Source organism: Hyperoodon ampullatus (genome assembly GCF_949752795.1).
Source record: "Hyperoodon ampullatus genome assembly, chromosome: 11".
In the NCBI taxonomy this organism is placed as follows: Eukaryota; Metazoa; Chordata; class Mammalia; order Artiodactyla; family Ziphiidae; genus Hyperoodon; species Hyperoodon ampullatus.
This window is the reverse complement of record NC_136924.1, coordinates 82,475,426-82,489,144: the sequence shown is the minus strand read 5'-3', so window position 1 is coordinate 82,489,144 and position 13,719 is coordinate 82,475,426. Positions and strand designations below refer to the sequence as shown.

At 36.8% G+C, this 13,719-nt stretch overlaps 1 protein-coding gene across 2 annotated transcripts in view; it reads left to right on the top strand.

Annotated features, from left to right (window-relative positions):
- IRAG2 (inositol 1,4,5-triphosphate receptor associated 2) overlaps positions 1-13,719 on the top strand; it is a gene marked incomplete at its 3' end in the record, with an annotated part of 39,294 nt that overhangs the window by 419 nt on the left and 25,156 nt on the right. The window contains exons 2-4 of one of the 2 annotated variants that reach the window (XM_079715859.1): positions 11,825-11,871; positions 11,976-12,040; positions 12,197-12,304. In XM_079715859.1, the coding sequence (XP_079571985.1) occupies positions 11,825-11,871; positions 11,976-12,040; positions 12,197-12,304 (220 nt within the window). Of the gene's footprint in view, positions 1-11,824; positions 11,872-11,975; positions 12,041-12,196; positions 12,305-13,719 lie in introns of those variants that run through there. The other variant, XM_079715860.1, reaches the window with a different exon arrangement.

Genomic DNA, 13,719 nt, shown 5'->3' with positions numbered 1-13,719 from the left:
AGGTCAAGGCTAGATAATCTTTGAGGTGCTGGTACTTTGCTGTACAAAGTAGGGCAATGCCCAAGGAGTACCCATTGCTGCAGTTAGGTGCTAATAGTACTTCTCTACCCAAGAAGAGAATACTAAGTAGCTGAGGGCACTTAGGCAAACACCCCAGGTCGTGGAGATGTGCCTGGAGCACTTTCCTTGGTCAGCAGTCTGAGCCTGAGGGAACATCTTCTCAGTCAAATGGAGCAGACCATTCTGTTCCAGAATCTGGAAATCCATCACTCTTCCTTTTTTTTTTTTTTTTAAGATGTTAGGGGTAGGAGATAATTAATTAATTAATTAATTAATTTTTGCTGTGTTGGGTCTTCGTTTCTGTGTAAGGGCTTTCTCTAGTTGTGGCAAGTGGGCGCCACTCTTCATAGCAGTGCGTGGGCCTCTCACTATCGCGGCCTCTCTCGTTGCGGAGCACGGGCTCCAGATGCACAGACTCAGTAGTTGTGGCTCACGGGCCTAGATGCTCCGCGGCATGTGGGATCCTCCCAGAGCAGGGCTCGAACCCGTGTCCCCTGCATTAGCAGGCAGATTCTCAACCACTGCGCCACCAGGGAAGCCCACTCTTCTTTTTTTAAAAAAAAGGTTTATTGTGATATAATTCTCCTACCAAACAATTCATCAATTTAAACTGTTCAATTAAATATTTAAAAAAATATTCAGAGTTGTGCAGCCATCACCACAATCAACTTTAGGACATTTTGATCCCCTTAGAAAGAAACCTCATACCTATTAGCAGTCTATCCCTATCCGCCACCACACTCCACCCTAGGCAGCCACTAATCTGCTTTCTGCCTTTATAGACTGGCCTATTCTGGATATCTCATATAAATGGAATAATACAATACGGACCTCTTGTGACTGGCTTCTTTTCTTAATATAATGTTTTCAAAGTTCATCTGTGTTGTAGCATGTTATCAGTGCTTCATTCCTCTTTATGACTGGATAATATTCCAATGTATGAATATACCACCTTTTATTTATCCATTCACCACAGATAAGCACTTGGGTTGTTTCTACTTTTTGGCTACCATGAATAATGCCACTAAGAGCATTAGTGTAAAACATTTTGTGTAAACATATGTTTTCAGTTCTTTGCGGTATATATTTAGGAGTAGAATTATTGCATCGTATGGTCACTCTATGTTTAACACTTTGAGGAACTGCAAAACAGATTTTCAAAGCAGCTACACCATTTTACATTCCCACCAGTAATGTATAAGGATTTCATTTTCTCTACATCCTTGTCAACACTTGTCTATCTTTTTCTTAATTAAATTAAATTTGATTTTTTAATTTCTATTTTATACTGGAGCATAGTTGATGAGCAATGTTGTGTTAGTTTCAGGTGTACAGCAAAGTGATTCAGTTATATATATACATGTATCTATTATTTTTTATCTATCTTTTTGATTATAGGCATCTTAGTGGATGTAAAGTGGTATCTTGTGGTTTTGATATGCATTTCCTTAATGACAAATGATGTTGAGCATTTTTCACGTACTCGTTGGCCATATGTATATCTTTAGAGATATGTCTACCCAGATCTTTTGTCCATTTTTAAAAATGAGTTTCTTTAAAAAATTGATTTATATGAGTTGTTCTTATTCTTTTTTTTTTATTATTAGTTTCTGCTTTATAACAAAGTGAATCAGTCATACATATACATCTGTTCCCACATCCCTTCCCTCTTGTGTCTCTCTCCCTCCCACCCTCCCTATCCCACCCCTCCAGGTGGTCACAAAGCACCGAGCTGATCTCCCTGTGCTATGCGGCTGCTTCGCACTATCTATCTACCTTACATTTGGTACTGTATATATGTCCATGCCTCTCTTTCGCTTTGTCACAGCTTACCCTTCCCCCTCCCCATATCCTCAAGTCCATTCTCAAGTAGGTCTGTGTCTTTATTCCTGTTTTACCCCTAGGTTCTTCATGACATTTTTTTTTTCTTAAATTCCATATATATGTGTTAGCATACGGTATTTGTCTTTCTCTTTCTGACTTACTTCACTCTGTATGACAGACTCTAAGTCTATCCACCTCATTACAAATAGTTCAGTTTCGTTTCTTTTTATGGCTGAGTAATATTGCATTGTATATATGTGCCACATCTTCTTTATCCATTCATCCGATGATGGACACTTAGGTTGTTTCCATCTCCGGGCTATTGTGAATAGAGCTGCAATGAACATTTTGGTACATGTCTCTTTTTTTTTTTTTTTTTTTTTTTTTTTCCGATACGCGGGCCTCTCACTGTTGTGGTCTCTCCCGTTGCGGAGCACAGGCTCCGGACGCGCAGGCCCAGCGGCCATGGCCCACAGGCCCAGCCACTCCGCGGCATGTGGGATCCTCCCAGACCGGGGCACGAACCCGCGTCCCCTGCATCGGCAGGCGGACCCTCAACCACTGCGCCACCAGGGAAGCCCGATACATGTCTCTTTTTGAATTATGGTTTTCCCAGGGTATATGCCTAGTAGTGGGATTGCTGGGTCATATGGTAGTTCTATTTGTAGTTTTTTAAGGAACCTCCATACTGTTCTCCATAGTGGCTGTACCAATTCACATTCCCACCAGCAGTGCAAGAGGGTTCCCTTTTCTCCACACCCTCTCCAGCATTTATTGTTTCTAGATTTCTTGATGATGGCCATTCTGACTGGTGTGAGATGATATCTCATTGTAGTTTTGATTTGCATTTCTCTAATGATTAATGATGTTGAGCATTCTTTCATGTGTTTGTTGGCAGTCTGTATATCTTCTTTGGAGAAATGCCTATTTAAGTCTTCTGCCCATTTTTGGATTGGGTTGTTTGTTTTTTTGTTATTGAGCTGCATGAGCTGCTTATAAATTTTGGAGATTAATCCTTTGTCAGTTGCTTCATTTGCAAATATTTTCTCCCATTTTGAGGGTTGTCTTTTGGTCTTGTTTATGGTTTCCTTTGCTGTGCAAATGTTCTTCATGGGTGTCGAGAACATGTGCAAATGTTCTTATTCTTTTAAGTGTATGTATCTCACATTTTCCCATTCCTTAGTACCCCATCCTATTGAATAGCTAAGAAAAGGAAAGAAAAAGGAAATGAATCAATTTTGCTACTCCTTAGCAGTTCTTGTAAAGTTTTAATAAAGGAAGTTGAACTTAGAAGCTTACAGGATGTTTGGTTGTTAGTAATTTCCCTTTTATCTGGTACTGACTTCACCAAGAAAGGGAAAGGAACCAACATCAGTTGTGTACCAGGTACTTTGTAGGAAAACCTTTCCACATGCCATGTTATTAATTCTCTCTACAACTTTGGATGCTAAGTATTCTCTGTTTCTACAGATGAGGCAACTGAAGTTCAGAGAGGTTAAATAACTTAACCAGGATCACTCAACTAGTAAGTAGCAAACCTGGGATCAAATTCAAGTTTGTATAGCTTCAAAGATTAATCCCTTCGTACAGCTCCTCTGAGAACACTGAATTTAGACATTTCCATCATAATAACTACTCCTAGTTACCTTGAAAGTAGTTTTTTGGCTAAGAAAGTTTTTTGGCTACCCCTTCATGCCCCCCACCCATCTCTTAAACAAATAGAACTCTCTCCTTTGATAATGCTTATCTATGCATTCTCATTCATAAGAATTAGGATGAAACATGAAATTAAAATTACAAAACATATAATCCGTGTTTGTCCCAGTGACCCATAAATCGTTGTGTTTTCCTAACTCTTTGGCTTCAAACTCTTGGAATTTGGTTAAGTGTTTGGTTAAGTGGAATTTGGTTAAGGCCCTCATCACTCTTGAGGGCCTTCAAAACAAACAACTTGCCCTGGTATTCAAGCTCTTCTCTAATCTGGTTGTAACCTAACTTTCCATCCTTTCCCCATCCATGCCTTATAGTTGCCCCTAAATGTCAGCCAAACCAGGTGGTCTGTATTGTTGGAATATGTGACACAAAGCTGTTTATGCTGTTTTCTCTGCCCAGAACACTTCCACTTCTCCACTTGTCAAATTCTATTTGACTATCAAGGCCCATGCCAAAAACCAAGCGTTCCATAAAACCTTTTGTGGTAGCGAGAAATGTTTACCGTCAAGCACCTGTAGTCCTTCCTGAGATGGAAATCATAATGGGTTAGAAGTCGAGAGGTGAGGGTTTTCCCTGGTTCGACCTCTCTGCTACTATGGAAAAGTCTTGTCATTCAGGCCTCATTTTCCTCATTTCTCAACTGTAGCACTCAGGAAAACATAAGTTCACTCTTTTCTTTTAGACCCCAGTAACTCTGTGCTCCTCTCGTCTATATTTTGGTTACATTGTAGTTCTTTGTTTTCTTAACATGTTCCTGTATCAGATTATAAACTTGGTGTAGAGTGCCTTTGGCCATTAACCGGTGTGCATCTAGCAACCTGAATAGATTTGGTATACAGTAGCTGCTCTATTAATATTTGTTGAATGCCTATTTACTTATTTATTTTTGTACTCCCTACAGGGTCTATTTAAAACATTGAGAGTGAGCACCCGGTGAACTTGTTGAATTGACAGTCTTGCCCTATTGCTTTCTGACTGGTGTTCCTGAGAACCTTAGATTTATTTATTTTTATTCCTCTCCCATATTCACAGAGGAAGCTATATTCTAGCATCTTTTTCAGAAAGCACAATAGGAGATAAGAGTGAACATCAGTATTCATAAGGGGATCTTTGGGTGACCAAAGGACTCTAGCAAGACTAATACCTCAAAAAGAATGTGTCTTAGTAAAATAATTTGGGGTCCAGTTTGGGACATTCCTGGGGAGAACAGAGCTACTTTACTGACCCAGTGAAATCTATTTATTTGGGATATTTTAGTGTAAAGAGGAAAAAAGGAAATAAATTATTTCTAGTCCTCATCTTTTAGAGACTCAGACTAAAATATTTATGAAAGAAATGTCTATGGTATCTAGGATATGCTTCAAAACAATGCTAAGGTAGGTTTAGTGGGTGACGGTATAATGAAAGGAGATGGGCCACAGGTTGATAATTGTTGAATCTGCAGAATGGGTACACAAAAGGTAATTATTCTATCCTGTCTACTTTTGTATTTATTTGAAATATTTCCCAGTAATGACCTAGAATTTTTAGCCACATAGCATAGGTTTTGGAATTAAGCAGTTGTGGGTTTAAGCTGACTCTGTTACTTATTAGCTGTGTGAACTCAGACAAGTGGCCTAACCTCTTTCAGTTTGTGTGTGTTTCCTTGTGAAACAGAGATATTACTTTGCAGAGTTCTTTTCAGGATTCAAATACACACATACACATATACATATATTATGCATATATATATACACCTATATATATCTGCAACAGCTAAATTCTGGCCTAACCAGTCCATGGAAACAAACCAAGTAGGTCATATTTAGAGGAGAGACAAATCTCAATGCTCTGTTTCCCCTCTTGCTGATGAATAGGACGGCCTTTTTGATTCATGGGGTCCCTTCTCAGCATTTCCAAGAATCTCTATACTGGTGCCTACCTGTATATCCTAATGTCCTTCTGATCTCACCAACTTGTGGGTCCCAGGGAAGGACACTTAACCTCCTGAGAGATCGTTGGAGAAGGTAGTTGGTTTCACCACTCACATCTCTGCAGTCCTTTCTGGTTGTTGTCCACACTGCCCACAGTCCCTGCCTGCTCCACGGTCGACCTCCTTGGAACGCTGTGTCTGGATCTTTGGTGATCTCCTCTTCCTGGTCGGTAGGGAGATGACTCTCACTTCTTTTTTCAGCACCTTCAGAGCTGGGTACTACTGTGGTGTTGGGTGGACTCCTTGTGATGCAGTTAAAATTATCCTCTACTTTTCAAGGCAAATAGATAATCTAGCAGGGCTGGCTAGTAGCACAGTCTCCCACTGAATCAGGGATTGCTGCTCCCTTCAATAGCCAGACCCAGCTGTTCATTTGGCCCAACTTTCTCAGTTCTTCCTCACTCTTGGCAATTTCTCTCTGGGGCTCAGTTGTCTCTCCTTATAATCTTTCTTTCCTTATTCACTGCTCCCACCCTGAAGAGCAACCAAAGGATTTCTGGGACTTTGCAAAACTGGACTTGTGATTAGGTACCTGTATTTGTCCCCAAACACTCCAAGAATTAAGAAGCTTCATGAAAATTACATGACAATGAAACTGATTCTCCCCTCTACCTACTCCAACCTCAGATTTGACCCCAACAAGACACTTTATAACATAAAGTACCTGGTTCGTAGTAAACACTCAGAAAATAGCAACTGTAACTATCACCCAGAATCAGAATTATCAGCAGTGTGAAGCTCAGAGGATACAGGTCAGAGGATAGGAAGATGAATTTCTGTTTTCTCTTTGGCTGTTTAAAAAAATCACATACACTAAATATTAAGTGCTTTGCCATCCTTTTGAGGTCTCCTTCATGTCATTACATGTTTTTGCTTAAGATATGCTATCACTAGGAAAAGGTGATTTATGAGGCAAAGGACAGAATCAGTTTTAAAGTATCTCAGATTTTCTGGCCATTGTCTGTCCTGTTCTCTCAAGCTGTGCGTGGGTGCAGCTTTAATAAACTTGGAGAATAAATAACATTGCCAGTTGCAAAACTGGGACATGTAGAGAAGTTGGCTGATAACTGTATTACAAATGAACCTCAAAGTGGTGGGTGTGTCCTGTGGATCTGAAGGTGTGGTGTCCTTTTCTTTTTTCTTTTTTTTTTTTTATTAGTTTCTGCTTTATAACAAAGTGAATCAGTCATACATATACATCTGTTCCCACATCCCTTCCCTCATGCATCTCCCTCCCTCCCACCCTCCCCATCCCACCCCTCCAGGCAGTCACAAAGCACCCAGCTGATCTCCCTGTGCTACGCGGCTGCTTCCCACTAGCTATCTACCTTACGTTTGGTAGTGTATATATGTCCATGCCTCTCTTTCGCTTTGTCACAGCTTACCCTTCCCCCTCCCCATATCCTCAAGTCCATTCTCAAGTAGGTCTGTGTCTTCATTTCTGTCTTACCCCTATGTTCTTCATGACATTTTTTTTTCTTAAATTCCATATATATGTGTCAGCATACAGTATTTGTCTTTCTCTTTCTGACTTACTTCACTCTGTATGACAGACTCTAGGTCCATCCACCTCATTACAAATAGCTCAATTTCATTTCTTTTTATGGCTGAGTAATATTCCATTGTATATATGTGCCACGTCTTCTTTACCCATTCATCCGATGATGGACACTTAGGTTGTTTCCATCTCTGGGCTATTGTAAATAGGGCTGCTATGAACATTTTGGTACATGTCTCTTTTTGAATTATGGTTTTCTCAGGGTATATGCCTAGTAGTGGGATTGCTGGGTCATATGGTAGTTCTATTTGTAGTTTTTTAAGGAACCTCCATACCGTTCTCCATAGTGGCTGTACCAATTCACGTTCCCACCAACAGTGCAAGAGGGTTCCCTTTTTTCCACACCCTCTCCAGCATTTATTGTTTCTAGATTTTTTGATGATGGCCATTCTGACTGGTGTGAGATGATATCTCATTGTAGTTTTGATTTGCATTTCTCTAATGAGTAAAGATGTTGAGCATCCTTTCATGTGTTTGTTGGCAGTCTGTATATCTTCTGTGGAGAAATGTCTATTTAGGTCTTCTGCCCATTTTTGGATTGGGTTGTTTGTTTTTTTGTTATTGAGCTGCATGAGCTGCTTATAAATTTTGGAGATTAGTCCTTTGTCAGTTGCTTCATTTGCAAATATTTTCTCCCATTCTGAGGGTTGTCTTTTGGTCTTCTTTATGGTTTCCTTTGCTGTGCAAAAGCTTTGAAGTTTCATTAGGTCCCATGTGTTTATTTTTGTCTTTATTTCCATTTCTCTAGGAGGTGGGTCAAAAAGGATCTTGCTGTGATTTATGTCATAGAGTGTTCTGCCTATGTTTTCCTCTAAGAGTTTGATAGTGTCTGGCCTTACATTTAGGTCTTTAATCCATTTTGAGCTTATTTTTGTGTATGGTGTTAGGGAGTGATCTAGTCTCATACTTTTACATGTAGCTGTCCAGTTTTAGTTAGAAATTGCAAAAAAAAAAAAAAAAAAACTTGTGAAGGAATTTCATTTTATTTAGCTTATAACAGTTATAATCTTTTGATGTTTAATTTTACATTCTTTTCTTTTTAGAATATTGAAACCAACTTCAAGTCAAGGGCAATTTTTTTAAAAGTTAGAATAAAATAAGTCTATATAGACTCCTTTTGTTCGGTTTTTCTTCTTTTCTCAGAAAATCATATTAGTTTATTTGAGTAACGTCAATTGTCTAAAATGGATCTAAAAGTAAAAATTACATCAGTAAAATGAATGTTTATTAGTGGAAGGGTTTCTGATCATAAAAATCTATGGATTAAATAGCACTTCATCTAGAATAGTAACCCTGGGAGATTATCTAGGCCTGTTAATTGCCCTTACTAATATCTTAGAAGTTATTTCTTATTGTTCTTCATATTTTCTATCTAAATATTAAAATAATACTGCTGTGTGTGTGTGTGTGTGTGTGTGTGTGTGAGAGAGAGAGAGAGAGAGAGGGAGAGATAGAGAATATGTGTGTGTGCATCCTGCATTTGCTGATTTAGCCTGTGGGAGAATGTCTCGCTTTGCTCCATGAGTACCTTAGCTACCCCACACTACGTTAGACTTTTACTCTCAAAAGCAAATGGGCTGGACCACGGATTTTCATGTAAATGTTATGCAGGTTGATGTTTAAATGGCTCAAACAGGAAGAACATGCTTCCTGCTCTATGCTGTCGGCATGTGTTAGACTCATTGACTTGAGCCAATCTTCTACATGTAGGTAAGTCTCTCTTCTGAAATTTCTTTTTCTTGCTTTTAGTCAGTTTCTTGATTTTCCTTGGTTTTAAAATATATCCAGTAAATTATCTTTTTATCATCTGCCCAGATCCTACAGTTGTTGTGTGTGTTAGGTTCTCCTGTGGGTTTAAATAGGGGTGCCTTTTGAAACTGGAAGAAAAGAGCACAATTGTAGAAAGTTTTTGCTGAGATATTGTTCACCCCCCCTTCACAGGTACAGACACCCTGAGGGGCTATATCTCCAACTTTCATTAACTATAACCCTAAATTTGGAAGAAATAAAATCTCCTTCTTTTATCTGCTTCTTCTTGTAAGGAGGAAAAACATGTTAGACCAAATGTATGAAAATCTAGGATTGAGATATGTTGTATATTATGTTGTTTTCTGATTAGTGAGATTTATAAAGATTAATGAATTGGGAATAATATCCAATAATATCCAATATCCTTGCAACAGAACAATGTAGTAATGTACAGCTACAAAATATATGCCATTTCTCGAAAATCACAATTGTTACTTATTTAATCAATAAATATTTTATGTTTACCAAAAGGTTTCACATATAAAAAATAGGACAAAAGAAGGGCTTTACACAGACCATTATGGCAAATGAGATTTATTTCTAGTATAATGAAAGCAAACTGTATTTTTGCTATATTTATTATTTTGTCTTTAAAAAATAAACTTTTTTTAAAAAACAAAGTTTACAGAAATAATGTGTTCCCTTTCCCCTAATACTGGAAATCAGTTTAATTGAATAGAAAATAACTGCATTCTCTTTCATACCTCTTAAATTCAAATACAGGTATTTATGACTCTGATTGGTAAGAAGAAATATTTTTCTGACAAAATTAACTTTTTAGTTAGTGCAATATAATTATTATATATAATATATATATTATTAATTATAGCACAGTAATAAGTGTTTTTTCAAGCCACACATAATAACTGATTTGTATGTTATGGAGGGTTAAAGGGGCCTGAATTTTTTATTCTTAAGGAATCAATCCTTGTTGACTTTTATGGAGGATACTTAATGAGACTGAAGAATGTTTAATTTTTTCCTATTTTTATAGCTTCATTTCTTACATATATATTGGCAGACAGTTAAATAAGCATATACTAATTACTAGTGCAATCTATTTAAATATCTTAAGGATAGAGCCAATATCATTTAACTACCTGTGAAGTATAAGGTATAATTTCTCTTCAAAATTTAATGAAAATATTACCCTACTCTGTTCTGTGCATGTTACTTTCCTCTGTGGAATGCTGCTTATAATTTATGAAGTATTTGTTTTACATATTTGTCTTTCTGACTGGCCTATGAGCTCCTCTGGGACAAGGAATGTGTTTTTGGTCTCTCCAACCTTTCTGCTTTGTGCCAGAAACAGCGTTTCACTGTTTCTGGCACAAACTGGGCCTTTGATGAAAGTTGTTGACTTAAATTAAACTGATGTCACAAGAGGCTTCAGTTACATATAATCTGACACAAAGACATTTAAAGCAGGGACAAAAATGAAATAAAAGAGAAGATTGTGCAACATTTATATGTAGGAGGATTAGGTGTAAATTCTTGCTGTGCAAGTTTGTGGAGTTTTTAAACATTTGAGGGGAACATTTTAAAAGTTTTTATTCAAATCATCTACCAGTCTAAGACAATCATTGTGAAGTCTTTGCCTCTCCAATAGCCTTAGGGTATTTCAGAGACAGTTCTGTTTACAATGAAGAGGACGCTGTATTTAGTCTGATTGTTTAGACTGTTTAGAGGCTGACACCACCATTCTGAATACTCCTGAGAAATTACTTTATTCATTGGTTTTATTTCCTTACCTGAAATAAGTAAATCTTTTTTTTTTTTCATAAAACCCACTGCATAAGGTTGTTGGGAGAATTAAATGAGATGATATGTAAAAGGGCTTTTGTAAATTTTAATGTGCTGAACAGATGTAAGCTATTGTTTTTTGTATTGGATAACTATACATTCAGCAAACTCTTGCTAAACCTTTATCTTTCTGTGACTATAGTCAGTATTATCTTGGAGAGATTCTAAATACAGTGTATGATATACGGCATCCCTCCATTGAAACCTGTTGTTGGTTGTGCCAGTTAACAAGAAGCTGTGTGTTTGATTATGGAATATTTAAATGTCTTCAGTTTTGCATTGTCTGTGCATATTTTGGATATGTCGAAGTGATTTCAGTTTTAATTTATTAAATTTTGATTTCTTTTCCTAAATAAACCGAATGATAATGAAAATATACTTATTATTGAATAGAAAAACTTTTTATTAAAGAGGAACCTGTATTCCCACTGTATTTTTTGAAAGAGAGTAAGTGAACCTAATCTCCTGAAATTCCCCCCAAATTAGGAACTCTTGATAAAGGTTAAGAAGCTCAAATGAGACTTTCAAATGCTTGCCCTGGAAGGCTGGGACCACAGTTTTGTTAAGTTCTTTTTGAGCCCCAAGTAAGAGGTGCTGACGTAGATGGAATCCCTCAGATCTTTGAGAATTGGATTAACTTTAAAATGTATTATGTGTCTAGCTAGAAAATTGAGAACCATTTTAAAATCAACAGGCCAAAAGTTTTAAGTTGAGTAATATTTCCATAAATAGAAATGTTTTATGCCCACCTAGAATGTTCTGTTTAAAGAAAACTTAAGTTAATGATATAAACTCTATCTGCCCTTTAAGTTTAGAATTTGTTTTGCCCAAGAATTTAAATTTCCTTTAAATATTGGACTTGTAAGTATACTTAAAATTGGATTTTTTTTGGCAAGTACAGCTTTGAGGAAGTATGTATATCAGTCTGCCCTGTGCCATCCCATTCCCATATCCTCTCCAAAAGAGCAAAGCAAATATGGGTTCATTTAAAACTCTATGAAAATGTTTGCTTAACACAACTTCTCTGGAATGGAAAATGTCAAATTGTTAAACTTGTTTCTGTCTCTCTTTTTTTTTATCTTAAGGAGAATGGTGTTGAACGCTTATATTCTGAGAGCCTGCCACAGTCCAGGTTTGCTTGTTTGTTTCTGTGTATGACTTTTGATGCATATTCAGTTAATTTCTAAGAGAATTCTTTGGACCAGACACTGTAAAATACTTCTACTTTTTTGACAGGGAATATTCCACCCTACCATCTCCTGGACACACTTCATCCACAGAGAGTACTGTAACTTCAAGTGGTGAGTAGATTAGAAAAGATATAAAAATAGAGTGTTAGTATTATAACTATAAGCTTGGATGTTCTGTGACCTGCTAAGGTGTGTGCAAATGAAAAGGACATAAGCAAACAATTCTTTTGCATAGTATTCATGCTGTTAGTTTCTTCCTGTTGATAGATTCTGGATCAGAAATTTTGCATATGGCTTCTGGTGTCATTGATTGTAAACCACTCTGTGAGAAAGAGGAGGATAAAAGGTCAGCTTCTGCTGTGAAGAAGATCAAAGGTAAGCTGTTGAAGGGTTCAAGAAGAGTTTCCATTCTAAAACACTAAGCCAACTTGGAAGCTAGTGGAGTAACTATCCTCAGTGGCTCAGTAATACTATTTTATAAAAGAATTTTGAAGACATAGTCTGGAGAAAAGAAGTCCGGAGGTGACCATGGCCTTCATATATGACAATGTTACCACCTTTTTTCCAATTCTGTATTTAAAATAAAAATTACAGTATATTTTAATGGGATTTAAATATTTCCTTATGGCCAAAATTGATTGGACACACCTGAGTCTCAACTGTGCCGCAGATGTGGAATCACCTACTTAGGAAATTCTCAGAATCCTAATTAGAATCTATTGGGTTAAAAGGATGGATCGATTAGTGATGGTCCACTCAGGAGGCAGATATTAACTAGATAACATGTTAGATCCTTTTCTGCCATTTGAGTCTGAAAATAAAGTGCTTATTCTGAACCGTTCCCAGTGAGACATCACTACAGTTGACACTCATGGGAAACATAGGCTCCCATTCCAACCAAGAACACCGATCAAGGAAAATTCATCTAATGTTTAAATTGGACAATTAAATTTGAGATACAGGTGCTAAGTTAAAGGAACTGTAAAATTGTAGAAATGGAATCCATTCCTTCAGTTGACTGAAGAATATCTTTATATTCTACCTCACACCAAATAAGAAAAATTTTAATTAAAACTGCACCAGGATACTATTTTTTACCTGTCATGTAGACAAAGATAAAAAATTTGATTGCACACTGTTGGTAAGGTTGTTGGGGGAAAAAGAATTCTCATACACTGCTGCAGGGAATGTAAATTACTGTAATTAGTATGGAGAGGAATTTGACAATATCTACCCAAAATTTAAATGTACATATTCCATGATAAAACAATTTGGTTTCTGGGACTTTATCCTGTAGATCTAAGTACATACATACTATATGACATATATGGAAGTTTATTTACTGCAGCATTGTTTGTAACAACAAAATATTGGAAACAAGTTAACTATCAGTAGAAGACTAATTAACATATTTTGGCATATCCATGTAATGGAGTACTAGTATACATCTGTAAAACATATATAAGGAAACTTTTTTCTTGGAAGGATATCAAAGAACTATTTTGGGGGAGGGGACGCCAAAGTACAAAACATTATGTATTGCATGTAAAAATTTGTGGAAAAAAAATAGAAAAAAGTTTTTGTGTATATATAAAATACCTCTGCAAGGCTAGACAAAAATTTGTAACATTGTCTATGAGGAGGTAAAGTAGGTTCTGGCAGGCGTGATGGGAGGGAAAACTTTCACTGGAAAACAATTTTACACTTTTTCATTTATGGGCCATATGAATCTACTACCTGTTTTAATTTTTTTTTAAAGAACTAAAATAAAATTTCCATAGGGAAAAAAT